The 16,368-nt window shown below is 32.3% G+C and overlaps 6 protein-coding genes across 12 annotated transcripts; 3 read left to right on the forward strand and 3 right to left on the reverse strand.

Annotated features, from left to right (window-relative positions):
* Nucleotides 1–144: 144 nt before the first annotated feature.
* Nucleotides 145–4,281, forward strand: LOC144470631 (presequence protease, mitochondrial). Of its 4 annotated transcripts, XM_078182021.1 has the most exons (4): nucleotides 145–356; nucleotides 558–712; nucleotides 809–3,990; nucleotides 4,147–4,281. In XM_078182021.1, exon 3 carries the CDS (start codon nucleotides 831–833, stop codon nucleotides 3,939–3,941), a length of 3,111 nt encoding a protein of 1,036 aa, XP_078038147.1. In that variant the 5' UTR covers nucleotides 145–356; nucleotides 558–712; nucleotides 809–830; the 3' UTR covers nucleotides 3,942–3,990; nucleotides 4,147–4,281. The 4 variants fall into 4 exon arrangements, with proteins under 4 accessions (XP_078038147.1, XP_078038144.1, XP_078038145.1 ...); XM_078182018.1 differs by lacking the exon at nucleotides 4,147–4,281 and having other exon boundaries at nucleotides 809–4,120; XM_078182019.1 differs by lacking the exons at nucleotides 558–712; nucleotides 4,147–4,281 and having other exon boundaries at nucleotides 809–4,120.
* On the forward strand, nucleotides 4,147–5,872 carry LOC144470632 (methyltransferase-like protein 25B). 2 transcript variants are annotated; one of them, XM_078182022.1, is made up of 5 exons: nucleotides 4,147–4,353; nucleotides 4,421–4,639; nucleotides 4,722–5,304; nucleotides 5,383–5,517; nucleotides 5,594–5,872. In XM_078182022.1, exons 1-5 carry the CDS (start codon nucleotides 4,147–4,149, stop codon nucleotides 5,839–5,841), a joined length of 1,392 nt encoding a protein of 463 aa, XP_078038148.1. In that variant the 3' UTR covers nucleotides 5,842–5,872. The 2 variants fall into 2 exon arrangements, with proteins under 2 accessions (XP_078038148.1, XP_078038149.1); XM_078182023.1 differs by having other exon boundaries at nucleotides 4,187–4,357.
* Nucleotides 5,873–5,968: 96 nt separating this feature from the next.
* On the reverse strand, nucleotides 5,969–8,420 carry Med8 (mediator complex subunit 8). Of its 2 annotated transcripts, none has more exons than XM_078182028.1 (6): nucleotides 8,082–8,420; nucleotides 7,773–7,944; nucleotides 7,431–7,676; nucleotides 6,523–6,693; nucleotides 6,317–6,434; nucleotides 5,969–6,230 (listed from the first exon to the last, which is right to left on the reverse strand). In XM_078182028.1, the coding sequence occupies exons 2-6, from the start codon at nucleotides 7,935–7,937 to the stop codon at nucleotides 6,154–6,156; spliced, it is 777 nt and encodes a 258-aa protein (XP_078038154.1). In that variant the 5' UTR covers nucleotides 7,938–7,944; nucleotides 8,082–8,420; the 3' UTR covers nucleotides 5,969–6,153. The 2 variants fall into 2 exon arrangements, with proteins under 2 accessions (XP_078038154.1, XP_078038153.1); XM_078182027.1 differs by having other exon boundaries at nucleotides 8,065–8,418.
* Nucleotides 8,421–9,445: 1,025 nt separating this feature from the next.
* On the reverse strand, nucleotides 9,446–12,131 carry Rab40 (RAS oncogene family member Rab40). Its single transcript, XM_078182026.1, has 4 exons — nucleotides 11,610–12,131; nucleotides 11,136–11,329; nucleotides 10,838–11,060; nucleotides 9,446–10,758 (listed from the first exon to the last, which is right to left on the reverse strand). Exons 1-4 carry the CDS (start codon nucleotides 11,767–11,769, stop codon nucleotides 10,457–10,459), a joined length of 879 nt encoding a protein of 292 aa, XP_078038152.1. The 5' UTR covers nucleotides 11,770–12,131; the 3' UTR covers nucleotides 9,446–10,456.
* Nucleotides 12,132–12,548: 417 nt separating this feature from the next.
* Nucleotides 12,549–13,999, forward strand: LOC144470637 (coiled-coil domain-containing protein 25). The gene is made up of 5 exons (XM_078182029.1): nucleotides 12,549–12,674; nucleotides 12,791–12,838; nucleotides 12,907–12,998; nucleotides 13,199–13,581; nucleotides 13,649–13,999. Exons 1-5 carry the CDS (start codon nucleotides 12,650–12,652, stop codon nucleotides 13,728–13,730), a joined length of 630 nt encoding a protein of 209 aa, XP_078038155.1. The 5' UTR covers nucleotides 12,549–12,649; the 3' UTR covers nucleotides 13,731–13,999.
* Nucleotides 14,000–14,082: 83 nt separating this feature from the next.
* Tgt (tRNA-guanine transglycosylase) lies at nucleotides 14,083–16,270 on the reverse strand. 2 transcript variants are annotated; one of them, XM_078182025.1, is made up of 8 exons: nucleotides 16,189–16,270; nucleotides 15,615–15,795; nucleotides 15,460–15,549; nucleotides 15,226–15,382; nucleotides 15,014–15,146; nucleotides 14,783–14,944; nucleotides 14,544–14,712; nucleotides 14,083–14,448 (listed from the first exon to the last, which is right to left on the reverse strand). In XM_078182025.1, exons 2-8 carry the CDS (start codon nucleotides 15,786–15,788, stop codon nucleotides 14,104–14,106), a joined length of 1,230 nt encoding a protein of 409 aa, XP_078038151.1. In that variant the 5' UTR covers nucleotides 15,789–15,795; nucleotides 16,189–16,270; the 3' UTR covers nucleotides 14,083–14,103. The 2 variants fall into 2 exon arrangements, with proteins under 2 accessions (XP_078038151.1, XP_078038150.1); XM_078182024.1 differs by lacking the exon at nucleotides 16,189–16,270 and adding an exon at nucleotides 15,922–16,182.
* Between the last annotated feature and the right edge of the window lie 98 nt (nucleotides 16,271–16,368).

Below are 16,368 nucleotides of genomic sequence, written 5' to 3' on the forward strand. Positions count from 1 at the left end.
ATTTATGTACATGCTTCATTAATGTATAATGATATTGTTGACAAAATTGGACATTAATTTAAAGAATTTCTAAAAATATAATTGTAATACTTTTCACTGTATCAACCAATAATTACACACATTATCGTATCTTCTCGAAGACAATTAAACAGGCAGAATCTCAACGAACGACAACTGAATTTTTTTATTTTATTACACAAGAAGTACACAAAGTATTATAATTATATTTTCAGAAATTCTTTAAATTAATGCAATTGTTTCATATGCGATGATAGTATTATGCGAGTTAAGGAAAAGACATCGCATTCAAAAAACAATTGTTTTCTGTCAAGATAAGTGCACGTGCAATTATATAGGTACAGTGCAAATTTAATTTTTATTATATTGTTTTATAGTTAAGAAATACCACTAGTATTAAATTCTGCAATAATTACTGCTAGTTATTAACAAACTCCAACAAATCTTTATATTTAATATTCATGTTAATGTTCATTAAATATTTGTCCGTGATATAATTATTTACAACGTGACTGAAGTATAAAAGAAAGAAATTACAGGTTCGTATTTCGTAAATATTTTTTAAATATCAATTTCTATAAATGTGCAGAACATATAATTTGTTGATATTTCAATTGGTTACTAAGAACAGCCAAGTATTGATTTGTGTCATCTAGCTGTGTAAAGAAAAAGTTTATACAAAATTCAAATAGAGGTTAGCGGCTAAAAATTTACTATTGAATATATTATCGGATTTATTATAATCACATATTATAATATTATAATCATATTGTTATTTATTTTTTCACAGGTATTATAAAAACTGTAGAACAATGTTGAGGATCCCAAATTTATCTAGAAAGTTTTGTTCCCATCCATTGGGACTACAAACATTTTCAAAATATCGCAACAGTAATTTTGTAAGAAGCATAACAACTGGTTCTACACATTATAAATTAAATACATCTCCTCAAGAATCTAATAAATTTCAAGAAGGGCAGATTATTAACGGTTTCATAGTGGATGAAATTGCAAATGTGGATGAAATACAATTAACTGCAGTGCGATTAACTCATTTGGGTACTGGAGCTGATTATTTGCATTTAGCCAGAGATGATACTAACAATGTCTTTTCTGTTGGATTCCGCACAACTCCAAAGGATTCTACAGGATTACCTCACATTTTGGAACACATCACTCTTTGTGGCAGTGAAAGATATCCATGTAGAGATCCATTCTTTAGAATGCTAAGAAGATCATTAGCTACCTTTATGAATGCTATGACAGGGCCTGATTATACTATATATCCATTCTCTACACAGAACTTGAAGGATTACCAAAATTTACAGTCCGTATATCTGGACTCAGTATTTAAACCAAATTTGCGAGAGCTTGATTTTAGACAAGAAGGTTGGAGATTGGAACATACAGATGTTAATGATAAAAATTCGCCAATAATATTCAAAGGAGTAGTTTTTAATGAGATGAAAGGCGTTTTCAACGAAAATCAATCTATATTAGCCGAACGATTATTGAACAGCATCCTACCTAGTCATACATACTCAGTAATTTCTGGAGGGGACCCTCTTGTAATTCCTCATCTAAGACACATTGATTTGATCAATTTCCACAAAACCTATTATCATCCATCAAATAGTAGATTCTATTCATATGGCAACTTTCCTTTAGAAGATCATTTAAAATTTATTAACGACCGATATTTATTTTTATCAACTAAAATTGATAGATCTATGTCAGTAGTTCCTTCAGAGAAACGTTGGGAACAAGCAAGAAAAGAACATATTTCATGCAGACCAGATCCTATGGCTGCAAATCCTGATCGGCAAGGCACTATAGCTATTGGTTACTTGTGCAATGATATAATTGACATACAACAAACTTTCGAGATGCATGTTTTATCTCAGCTTCTTTTGAGTGGTCCAAATTCGGAATTTTATAAATCGTTGGTGGAATCAAATTTAGGAGTTGCTTTTGGGCCAATGACTGGTTATGATGCTCACTGTAAAGACACAATGTTTGCTTTGAGTTTACTCGGTGTTCAGAAAGAAAATTTTGAAAAAATAGAAAAAGTCTTTCATGAAACTGTGCAAGACGTTGTTGAAAAGGGTTTTGAAAAAAATCGAATCGAAGCTGTTTTACACAGCATTGAACTTCACATAAAACATCAAACTTCTAATTTTGGATTGCAATTACTTTTCAATTTAACACCGCTATGGAATCACGATGGCGATCTAATAAGATCGATGAGAATTAATGAGGCAATTAGAAATTTCCGACAAAAAATGGAAAGAAATCCCAATTATCTTCAAGAATTCGTGAAAACATACTTAGTAGATAACGCTCATAGAATTACTTTAACAATGCTTCCGGATCAACAATACGATCACGAAAAAACGACCGCCGAACGCGAATTGTTAGAATTCAAATTAAAGCAACTTTCCAAGGAAGATTTAGATCGGGTTTACGTTGAGGGACAAGAATTACTTCAAGAACAACAAAAGAAGGAGGATCTAACTGTTCTTCCTACTTTAAAAATTGAGGATATAAAAACGGATGTAGAACGATGTAACTTTAACGATACAATAGTAGCTGATGTTCCATTACAAGTAGCTATTGAACCAACGAATAACGTTTGTTATTATCGTGGAATTCTAAATACACAAGGGCTAAGCGCAGAATTGAAGAGTTTATTACCGATTTTTAATAACATCATCACGAAAATGGGAACAGTAAACTATGATTACAGAAATTTCGATGAGATAATACGATTGAAAACTGGAGGTTTAAATTTTATGAGCCATGTTGTAGAACACAAGAGTCATTTATCACAATACGAGGAAGGGGTAATAATAGAGTCGTATTGTCTAGACCGTAATGTAAATGATATGTGGAAATTATGGTTGGAAGTGTTCAACAATGTGAAATTATCCGATCTCCGGAGATTTGAAACACTTATTAAAACATCTGCAGCAAATTTAGTAAATGGGATTGCGGACTCTGGGCACGCTTATGCTATGAGCACTGCAGCAAGTTTAGTTTCACCAGTTACAAAATTCAAAGAAACCATATCAGGATTACAATATGTTTCTAGAATGAAAAAGATTGCTCAACTGCAGGACTTAAGTTTCATATTCCAGAAAATGCAAGAGATATCTGAACAACTTTTAAATAAACATCACTTACGGTCAGCCATAAATTTATCTGAGACTAACAAGGATGGTATTTTAAATAGTATTGAAGAATTTTATAAATCGTTGAAGGGTACATCTAAGGATCCATATATATACACACATGATCAGAACATCGAAACAGGAGATAGTGCTATTCATTATGTATTACCATATACAGTAAATTACGCAGCAAAAGCAATATTAACTGTGCCATATACAGATTCCGATTATGCACCGTTACAAGTCCTCTCTAAATTAATATCTTCAATTTATTTACATCCAGAGATTCGCGAAAAGGGTGGCGCTTATGGCGGTGGTGCTAAAATATCATCTGATGGAGTCTTTACATTTTACTCTTACAGAGATCCTAATTCTACTCGCACGTTAGACTTATTCGATAAAACGTATGATTTTGTATCAAAGTACTCGATTTCACAAAGTGATATTGATGAAGCAAAATTAGGTGTATTCCAACGTATCGATGTTCCAATTCCTCCAAGTAATCGTGGCATGATTAAATTCACACATAATATTACGGATGATGATATTCAAAACTATCGACAACAACTTAAAGCTGTGACTAAAGATCAACTCATGTACGTTGCCGAAAAATACTTAGAACCTGGTCAAAAGAATATTAGAGTGGGACGCGCATTAATTGGGCCAGATAATCCGGATTTATTGAATAGGCATTCGGAAAATTGGACAATTCAAAATCAAGATGAAGATGCTCAAGCGAGAGCAGTGGAGTGAACATTTTGTGAAGATATTTGTCGATTTATTGTTACGTGTATATTGTAGGGTAATGTTAAGATACGTTAATTGGATAATGTAATTTGCGTACAAAATAAATTATATAAAAATTGAATCGTAATACTGCAAATATTGTATAAATTCCATCTCGAGTTAACATGTAAAAATCGACATAAAAAATTTGTTATTTATTTTTTTATAATAGATGGCGCATGTAGATAAATGCACGGAAAATAAATATTTCCTGGACGCACTGAATTTGTTTTTCGAAACACAATGGCTTCACAATACGCCGGTTACGGACTTATTAACGAAGGGATTAGTTGATTCATTTCCAAAGGAGTGGTTGAATGTTTTAGAAATGTTAGAGAATCAAGAACTTAATGACTTTGTTGTGGAAAAGAAGACAAATGTTGGTAAATAAATAATATTGACACATGAATTTATTTCATCGATATGTCAAGTATTTAATTTTTCAGGCACACTGGCCAAATGAATTGAAAGCCTTCGTCGAAAAATGCAAATGTACTGACCGATTGCCAACCTCGGGTATCGCGTTACTTACAAAATTGCCAAAAGAATTTCAATTAGGGCTTAATAATAAAAAACAACACGAAATAGTACATATGGCACATTTAGTACATATGCAATGTGCACCACTTAAAATCAAAGTGATCGTCGATCTTGGCGCTGGTCTGGTAAGATAGATGTATATTTATAAAATTAATAAAATGTACATATTTATAGCTTTTAGTGTTACGTTTAACATATATATTGCAGGGGTATGTTTGCCAACTTCTCTATCGTCTGTATGGCTACAAAGTTCTGGGATTAGAAAAGAATCAGGAAACTGTTAACAATGCAAAACGCAGACAAGCCAAAATGTATCCTGAATCATTGGAACACGTTAAATATCGTTGTTGCGATTTAACATGCAATTCGATTGTAACGATCGAAACAATTTTAAAAAATGAATTTCAAGAAGACTCGAATGTATGTTTAATTGGTCTGCACGCTTGCGGAGATCTTAGCATCAGTGCATCAAAAATATTTCGTGATATGGATACAGCTCGGATCTTTATTATGATATCCTGCTGCTACCATAAACTTTCAATGTCGGAAGACACAGATACGAATACATTAGCTAAAAAGCAATACTTTAATAACTTTCCATTGTCCACTTGCTTCCAAAGCGTAATTGATGACAGTAATTTTGATATCGGTTGTTTTTTAAGACAACCATTTTTAAGATTGGCATGTCAAGAATCTGCAGAAAGATGGACGAATATGACCACTGAAAGTCATAACAAACACTCCTTCTATGTACTTGCAAGAGCGCTTCTTCAATTATATGCCGCTCAAAGTATACATGTGTACTTTTTTTCTATTAAATTCATTAGTACAACGTACGATAAATATTTATTTATAAAATATTTTTCAGACCGTTTTTCAATTAAAAAACGTACTCAAAAAGGAACAAGAAAGTCACAGTGTTTGAATTTCGAAACTTACGTTAAGGACTCATTGAACAGATATACTTTTCAATCACAAAAGGAAACAAACCTCGAAGAAGAAGGTAATTTGTATATAGATTTTTAAATATTTTTGAATTAGACTACCCTTGAATAATACGAATAATTTACTTTCTATAGATATGCAATTTAGCACAGAAATGCACGAAAAAAATATTATGAAACTATGGGAAATGCATTGCGACAAGCTAAAGATGGTAGAACTTTATACTGCTCTACAATTAGTACTACAAGCATCAGCGGAGTCCCTTCTTCTTCAGGACAGATTATGCTGGATGCGAGAACAGAAATTAGAAGCAACAGTTATTTCAGTTACTAATAAACGACTATCTCCACGATCGTATGCAATCGTTTCGTGGAAAAACTGAGAAATACATTTAAATTTCTTTCACCAGTAAACATATCTTGTTATTTTTCCCAAGAAATGTATAAAATACAAATATTTTTGTAAAATTGACACATTTCTGCCTACAGACAAACAATCTTTATATACGCATATTTGTTTTATTACAAATATTATACATTTCATCTGAAGTATAATTAGAGATGAAAATTTCAATAATACAATAAATATTGTTCAAGAAAAATGTTTTCCGAAGACTTGCAATATTTTGCAGATACAACAAATATTCAAATTATTATAGTTTTAACCATCTGAAGGATAAATTCATTAGAATACATTACCTATATGGATGAATTTGTGATGCTGCTTTAATGTTAGTTTTAATTGCACTTGGAGCTTTATTCATTTGTCCCACTGTAAATACAGAACATGTATTCAGTACCATACAAATGTAACTTATCATCAAGGAAAATTATAGCATGAATTGAATTGTATCTTACTAGGTGGATTTCCTAAAGATCCTTGTCCTGAAGCTTGTTGTTGATTTCCTGGTCTCCCTACCATCATTCCACTGGCTACAGAATTAACACCAGATTGAACCATTTGGACAGTGTCAGACTGTAAAAACGAAAAAATATATTAGAAAAGTTACATATGAATACATAGTTATTTATAAACATAATAAAGAAGTACACACGAGATTTACCTTCAAACTTTTACCCATACCAACTGCTGCTACAAGAGCATGAGTATCTGCTGTACTACTAGTCTGAGCTTGAGTTGCTCTAGATCCAGCTTCGCTTTCCCATTCTTCTCGTGCTTTGTTTGCTATATCCCATATATGGCTAATAACTTTGGTGTATTGTGCCACTTGTTTCTGAAAATTTATACAATTCAAAATATAGCATAAACAACACAAAACATTTTAAGTGTTCCACTCGCTAAATGGACCGATTATAAAATTATTACATTAAAACTACTAGGGGCAATTATTCTTCTGCTGTACAAATATTAGACATAAATATACACAAAATATTCGGCAATTATTTCCTCTAATAGCTTCAAATTAATTGGTACATTCTTTCTGTTGTATTCAAAATAAAGTTATAATTTATAATGGTATGAAAGATAATGTTTCTACTCGATAGAAATTATTTTTCAAGAGAAAATGTATAGTTTATAAATGTAGAACTGTAGGTACAGAACGTATGATCAAGAATAATCTTAAAGTATTGAAACTATTTTATATGGTATGTAAAATGATGTTTTTCTTAGTTTCAGTCCAAAGCGAATGGAACTAATAGAAGCTGAAAGCTAGCTGATAGTAGCTTACATTGCAGTCCTAGTTGTTGTATAGTTAGCACATTAACAGAGAAATAGAACATCTTAAGTTATCCTTAAGCTTCTACAATAAGACAATACAGATGTACAATTGTATCCATGACTCTTAAAAGTGTTTCAAACAAGAGTATTAAAATCTGAATCTAGAGTACATTTTATTGGATCTTTATGGTTAAGTGTGTTATTACGAAAGATAACGAGATTTGTAAAAATTATTTTGATACTTATTTTAATAAATATATAGAATATATACGTAATAGGTGTATTTCTTACATGCGATGTTTCATAATTTAAGTTTGCAGCTTTTGCTTCAAGCTGTAGCATTTTCTGTTCAGCTTGAGGTTCCACTTTTGTTCTCAGATAATCTGGTACTAAATCATGAGCAAATGTAGAAATTCTACCTTCTGTCAATCGAAATAATTCTTCGTCTTTCTCAGGACACAATCTCAGTGGCAAGACTGTTAGATTCCGCAAGTTTGGTGCTTTATCATGTCCAAGAATTTTTGAGAGACTAGTTAACTGCAATTCATTGTGAATACAATTAGTTATTACAAGAATATTAAAGTACAAATTTAGATTATATATATTCGATTTGTTTCTTATAATCTTACTTACATGTCCAGAAATAAGTGCGAAATTATCGAGAAAATTAGGCCAATTTAATGTTTCATACTCATGCTCTAATTTGAATATCATGGAAGCTATGGACGTTTTTAGGTCATTTATCCTTAAAATAATTGCTTCCAGAGCGGAATCTAATTGTTTTTCCTCTCTTTGCATTTTTAACCTAGAAACGTAAACACAGGTATATGCTAATTATATAGCGCAATATATGAACCTAATTAAAGATTTCAATTTATATTAAATTTTGTTTATAAATCTACTTTTGTGAAAATAAAATACATACGTGTTTATGGTACATACACGCTTGTATATCATAAATTCAGTCGTCACTACCACCGGCAATTATAGTCGCAACAGAGGACTATTCAGTGTCGGTACATTCATCATAATCACTAAAACTTAGCAACAGTTTTTAACATTCGAATGATTCGATTATAAACAAATTATTGTAAGATGTTCATTCCACGTTGTAGAATTAATAATGCTACAAAGTATAATATAACAATTTATGTGCGACACGTCCTAATTCTTAACCTAACAAAATTATTAAGACCCTACACACGTCTGTCTTCTCCTCCTGATGTCTCCTGTCATTGCACCACTATACTGTAACGATATTACTATTCCCAACGATACCTCCGGCATATACGAATCAGTTGCGCGTTGCGCAGAAGTATGGGAGACTTGTCGCTACTCGGGTTCAGTGCGCAGGCTCAGAAGATTGTGTTCGTGTGGGGTCACCAATGGAGGCGCGTTTCTAAGAGGTCTAGTGAATTTGGTTTTAGCGAGGAGGGAGGATAAGAGAGGGAGAGCTGTTTCGTCCCGGGCCTACTAGTGGACTCGTCGGTAAAGCTTTTCTAGCGGGCCCTGCCTTAGACAGGGATAAGGCTAAGAAAAGTTTCGTGATATATACAAAAGCAGGGACGGTCTAGGTAACTTTCGGGAAAGGAATCCATCTGTTGGCGAATGGTGGAGGTACTCGCCACAGAAGATATAAAGTAACACCATCTAGCACATCAATATATCCACCAAAATCAAGATAGCACACTGTTGGCGATAGATGTCGCTACCATATATTTTACGCGGTCGTTTTGTAAAAATTTAAAAAAGCAGACATTACATTATTGTGATGTATAATAACGACACTAAAAAGTAGTTTTGAAAATATCATATAACATCTATTATACATTTAATGATACATGTGTTAAACAAATAAATCATTTTTGTCATATTTATGTAAAACAGCATTAATTAATAATAGTCGCCATTATATATTGTATATACAAGAATTATAAATATGTAATAAATATATATTACATATTTTTTCAATGTATAGCCTATTAAAAAAATTTGGCATATAAATTGTGTTCATATTTCAATAAATTTCATTCAAGTGCCTCTAAGCTCGCATAAATAGTTGTCATTTTCAATAGAAGAATAGAAATTATGTGAAAGGAAAGGACTTGAATAATAGCCAAACGAGTGGAGAAAAATGACCAATGTTTACAGGATACAGTAATATTTACCAGCGAAATTTGTTGAAATATTGTATATTAATATATCTTTTTATATTTACACGATACACAACATAGTTGTTATAAGTCTACACTGTACAAATAAAATAATACATAACAAAATTGTTATTTAAATAATATAAAATTAAATAGTATAATTAAATTTTATTGTAGAAAATTTTATTTGAAACAATAAAATTAAATACTTAATACGAACGTTGAATTTAATGTAACAGATACTGACGTACAAATCATTAAGTAATACAACGATATTACTTTCTCCATTCACTATATTATTCAAAATTGAAAATTAGTGTACAAAAATCGATGACTTTTCCAAAAAGTTATAGATATTAATGTTGGGAACTTTATTCTTACATGCTAATGTCCAATTAGCTGCTCTAAATTATTCAACTTATATTATTCCTGGTCTACACCACAACCCGTAGACTTAGCAAACTTGTACTTTTCACTTCAACATTTCTTACTTTCTCCGTTTTAAAACACCTGTGCATCAAAATGTATAACATACTTTGATGCTTCCTAATTAGTTGAAAAACCCAACCGCTCACGAATATATAATAAAATAATGCTAAACATTATAAATCTAAAACGTACTGTTACTTATTCGGTAAAACATCTCGACTGTTTCGAATTTGAAATATTCACGATATTTTCAAAATGGTCATTACGAATATTGTATGAACTGATACGAAATAATATTAAGCAAACTTTCTTGCTTATAGAAAAATTCTAGATGCTAGTTGTAAAATAAATAGAGCACACTCATAGCAATCCACATAGAATTAATTCAGTTTAAGCTCATTATTATTATTTAATGTAGTGCATGTTTGTGTTTTCGAAATTCGAAATAATATAATGTGGAAACTATTATATATAACATAGAATTATTGTTACACATCAAGCATAAAAATTGTGTTGTGGACATATCGAAACTTGTTGATTGTATGACAAATCACATTTCCATTTATGTGGTGAGCGATTCATACTATAGTTATTATTTAAGAAGAAATATTACAAAATTCTTTACCACTTCGGATGGCACACATTTTATCAAAACGTTATACATCAAAACAGGGAGGAAGAACGTTGATACGTGTTGCATGTTCATTTAAGTTAACTGCAACTGGACAATTACCCTCAAGATATCGCGCAAGAATTACGACCGACGCAACTGGTACGGGAATCGGGTATGGGCGAGCTACCTGGCGTCGAAAGTCCATTGTAACCGACCCCAACGAATCTTAATTTTCGATGGTGGGATCCAAGACTTTTACTGGAGCTCAGAGATCTGTTTCCATTGTAACGTAACTGAGACGTTGTTGTCATTGCATAAGATTTAAGATGAGATTTTATAGACTTAGGCAATGGAAGTTGATCGATACCATACACTGTCGTCCTTGCTACTATCGCGCGACAAGCGAGTTCTTGAAGACTGAGAACTAGAAATTAATATAGTCAAATTATTCTACTTACAGCCTAGTACTCTTAGGCTGTAATATAAAGCAATGGGAAAGTTACCTTTGTTAGATCGCCACAATCTCTCCATGCCGTTACGATGTAGCGCCATACGCGATAGCTCCGAGAAACTTTCATGTATGTTAAAGTTACAAAGTGGCGAAACTTCAAAAAATGCCATATGATTTTTAGCTGCATATGCCTTTGCATAGTGCTCCCCTACGCGCCTCTTAAATGCTAAATGAAGACGATTTCCAACAAGTACTTTTGGTACCCCAGGAGCATGCTATAATATTACAAAAAGAAGGATTAGTTGGAATCAATCTCCTCTAACTTATAAAGATGTTTAATTTGAAAGTACCTCTTCAACTTCCTTCAGCCATCTATCAATACCGTCGAAAGACCATTTATTGGTAATGTCGTAGACTAAAATTATACCTTGTGCACCGCGAGAATAAGATCTGATTATTGTACAAAATCTACCTTGACCCGATGTATCCCACAATTGTAACTTTACTCTTTTTCCATCTAATAAAATGGTGGTGGTTTTATACGCTGAAACAAAAATACATATTTATTGTACATTTGTAACAGTAAAAACATTAACTGTGTTGACATAGCATTGAATATCCTAGTAAGTTAGATGTTCATTAACTACAAGCTGTCAAATGCATCATTCATTGTTTACACAGAAAAAGAAAATATTGTATGTTGATGCAACATTTTAAAGGTTAGATAAACTTGTTCATAAAGTCAATGTACTGCTAAAAGTCAACAAACAGAGTAAACATCGAAGTGAAAGGAAAAAAAAAGTTGAAAACATTGAAAAATATACCGCTGCCGCTGCAAAACGGTGATTCGGCAGCACCATCTTCGAGTCCACTCAAGATCTCTTGCTTTCCAACGTCGCTGTCACCCACCAACAAGAATTTAAGGAGATAGTCGTATTGCTTTTCTTGACGAGGCTTTGTTGTGCTGGCCTCACCTGCAGCCATAATATTCCTCTATTGCAAACTGTGAGCATACTGCAGGCAACCCTATAAGCTTCGACTGCCCCGTTAATGTTTTCTGCGTTTAGAATCCGTGAACAAACGAACGTTCTCTAATAAATTTCTTTGACTAATGAAACCATAGTACACTGGACATGAATTCCTTTCTGCAAACGACGCTTTCCCGTGCCGTCTTCTTGGTAACAGTTATTATACTCGCAACAAAAGTCATAACATAACGACGACGGTGTCTGTTTTCCAAAGCATCACCCGTTCTATATTCAATTAATTTGACGAGGTGCTGTCACAAATTTTTCGAAGGTCAAGTACGTTCAACGAATAAGCACAAACTAATAAGGCGATTACAAAATGCACGACAACTGTTTTAAGAAAAAATGCGTTAGAAAAGGAGAGTTCTCATGCTTAAGACGTAGAATAAAACATACACATAGATAGTCATCCGCCCAGCCCTTAATGTCTGTAACTCAGATCGCAGCGCAATCTTCATAAGTGCTTTGTAAATAGTTTGCTAATTTTCGTATGTATAATTTTTGCATAACTGTAATAAAACATTTTTAATTTTTACATTTTAGTATATGCCTTTTTATAGTTCCCAAAATATTTACAAAACGCAAACAAGCAACAGCCTGTGACCCAAGATGAAGCTATTTTTCTCTATTTCAAAAGATTCAAATCAACCGCCAGAATGAGTTCTTCCCGCGACGCTACTGCAATGTTCTACTGTTATAACATTTGTACACACATACATACATTGTGTTGAAAATGTACATATATATATTCTCATCATACCCTCACTTAGCCCTTACTTGAAGATCTGACAGATAACGTTCATAACACGTGTTGATTTGAAATTTTAAAAGTAACAATGGTATACTATTTCATAAGCGAAGGTATTATTATTTAACATACTGCATGTTCGTTGTACTTGTACTAGTTATTATCATACTGAAGAAATAAATGAATAACTAACAATAAGGTTAATGTAACAGTTACTTTCGTATTTCAGTTGTACAACCGCCTGTGACATTATTTATGGGACTTGACAAGCATGAGAGTAAGTGAAAATTTTGAAGTTCGTTTTTTTATCATTTAAGTACTTATTTTAATTTATCTTTTTTCTAGACGAGGATCTTATACGGTGGGGTTGGCCAGAAGATGTTTGGTTTCATGTTGACAAATATTCTTCAGCGCATGTGTATCTTCGCCTTCAATCGGTAAGCGTATCGTAATTGAAAAAATTATTGTTTTGCACACTATAGATTTGATTAAAACATTTATAGAATAATGAAAAAATTCAAGAAACCAATCTTCAGAACTATTAGAACACCCCCTGTCTAACACCAATGATACCTCGAATTTAAACTGTTTTATCATCTTTGTATATTAAATAGTTTTATTTAAATATTGATTATAGGGCCAAACAATAGATGATATACCAACCACGGTTTTAGAAGATGCTGCACAATTAGTAAAAGCAAACAGTATTGAAGGTAACAAAATAAATAGTGTTGATGTTGTATACACAATGTGGTCTAATCTAAAAAAGACTCAAGGTATGGAAGTAGGACAAGTAGGCTTCCACGAAGACAAAGAAGTTCGAAAAATTCATGTCGCTAAACGAAGAAACACAATTGTCAATCGTTTAACTAAAACAAAACGTTCAGAGCAAGTAAATTTTAGAGCAGAAAGGGAACAACGAGATAAGAATGAAAGGGAAGACAAGAAAAAGCTATTGAGGGAACAAAAAGAACTGGAGAAGGCAGAAGAAAAAAGGAAGAAAGAAGAGGCAGAGATCAGGCAAGCTGCTAACATTTTTCGAGTTCTTATGTTAATTTTATGAAACTTTCTAATTAATTATTTTCAGGAGCTACAATTCCTTATTCAATACGTCTAATATGGTATCGAACGCCGAAAATACTGGATACGATTCAGATGACTTTATGTGATGACGTCATGTACAGCATACAATATCTCGTGCCTAACTTACCACAGTCCTGGACAACTGAAATATATGTTTTAAACAGGCAGCATGTGTACATTAAGAATTGAATGTTGATAGTGCTCGACAATGATATTACTAAACACTACAAGAATGAACAGTTTTATTTATAAATAGTAAAGTAAATACGACATAAGTGTAAATTATTCGCGTGCTTTTATCATTGATAATTACAGTTAACTATTGTAAAATATATTAAAGTTTTTAAGAAGCTTATTTCTGTAGTATATAAAAATATTTAATGACCCATTCATCCGCTTATGAAGTTATTAAATATAAACCTGGAACCTTATGGTGATTTCTCACTATAATCATTCTTCTTATAATAATGTAACATTGACAGCATTTAAAGCATTTATTACCCACGTTGGATATTCCTTATTAGGATATAAGTCCAACATAAATTGCTGTATAAATTCTAGAAATTTTTGCTCTTTGATACTCTGTCTAATATCTCGCATTAGTCTCAATTGAAATGCAACATTGTGAATAGATAATAAATGACATGCTGCTGTCTCTATAGTTACAACTTGATGAAGATAGGCGCGCGTATACGTTTTACATGTACTACAATCGCATGTTTCATCTATGGGTCTCATATCTTTCGAGTATTTTAACTGTTTTAAGTTTAATTGTCCTGTACGCATTAACGCGCAACCAAATCTCTGAAAGAGATATATAATGTTAATAAATATTGCTAATAAATGAAATTGCATGTATGTATTTGCTTTTTCCTCAAAGATTTAATCATAAATATTACCGCTGTTCTCGTAGGAAATACACAATCGAACATATCTATCCCCAGCGCACAACAAATTACTAAATCCTCAGCAAATCCAACTCCCATTAAATAACGCGGCTTATCTCTTGGGAGTATGTCAGTAGAAAGGTGTACCATTCTCCAAAATTCGTCTTTACTTTCTCCTCCACTAAGGGAGAATAAAAATTGTATAAGTTTCTCCCATATTGATTTATCAATTGTAATTCAATGATTTCTACCTTAATCCACCCACAGCATAACCATTGACGTTGCGTTTAATCAACTGCTTTGCACATTCTACCCTAAGATCAGGATCAAGGCCACCTTGTACAATTGGAAATATGCTTTGTTCATTTGGTCTCTGATGAGCTTGTAAACATCTATCCAACCATCTATATGTTCTACAAATAATTGATTGTTATTCAATCTCTTCAATGACATATTTGAACAATAAAGAATACAATATTTACCTATGCATTGCTTCTTCTACGCGTGGTCCTGTTGTTGTAGTCTTAACTACATCGTCAAGCTGCATCATTATGTCTGCACCTATTATATTTTGTATTTCTATAGAGTGCTCAGGTGTCAGCATACAATCAGACTCTAAAAAGTATTAAAAAGCTTAGTTATATGTATATTTAATTGTATATCTATCCATTTTGAGTTTATAAATATTAGCTACCATTATTATAGGGTGATTTAAATTGGACACCTTCTTCTGTAATTTTTGCAAGTTCTAATAATGATACCATTTGAAAACCACCAGAATCTGTCAATAATGCTCTTTTCCAATTCATAAAATTATGTAATCCACCAGCTTTTTGCATAACACGAAGACCCTAATTACCATATTAAACCAATTAAAAGTTCTATGTGTATATTTATTGGATTAACGTAGATACCTCAATTAACTCACTGGTCTTGTTCCAAGGTGATAGGTGTTTCCTAGGATAATTTGGCAATCTAAGTTTTCTAATTGCTGCGGCAGTACACCTTTCAAAGTGCCCTGAAACATTAAAATTAAAATGTTATTAATAATAATTCATTATACTATTCTGTAGTTTACCTTACCTGAGTTCCCACTGGCATAAATACTGGAGTATCCACAGGATGATGAATAAGAGTCATTTTTGCAGTTCTAGCTTTCGTTTTTGAACACTTATGAGAAATTTCGAAGAGCAATGGTTTATTCATAGCGTTTGTCATGTTTTGAGAAACTTTCTTTATCAATGCATTGACCGACATAAAATTCCTACAAAATAGTTCTTAAGGTTATGTTGTTGGTCAAATATTATTGTATGTACACTCAATTCCAATTGTTTTATAACAACTATAAAATGTCCACATTTCAGGATTTAAAGGATAAATCATTTCTTACACATGCTTCCATATACTACTGCACATTTAAATATGTATTTAATTCCCGCCAATTCCATATTTAAAACAAGAAAACATGATCATATGTATCTACAATATGGTGCAAAAACCATTTTCTCTAATCTAAATAAATAGTGATTAAAGGTTAAATTATATCACAATTACAATGTTTGAAAATGCATTGCGCATTTAGCGTACTTAAATACATAATAGACCTGCTTTATATTCTAAAATTATATACATAAACAAAATGTGTTTTGTTTTATACCTATACTCTGTGCTATACACGATGTAGTATATATACAATCTTGTATACTTTTCTTACTTTTTAAGCTGACTCACACATCCCCATCATTTTGCGACGCGTCCAATGTACAGTACAGCCTGTCTCAGCAGCGAATCGTCAGCCAATCAAAGCAAAGGAAATGTCTATGCAGACTTTCACTAA

Source organism: Augochlora pura, chromosome 5, assembly GCF_028453695.1.
Source record: "Augochlora pura isolate Apur16 chromosome 5, APUR_v2.2.1, whole genome shotgun sequence".
Classification (NCBI taxonomy): Eukaryota; Metazoa; Arthropoda; class Insecta; order Hymenoptera; family Halictidae; genus Augochlora; species Augochlora pura.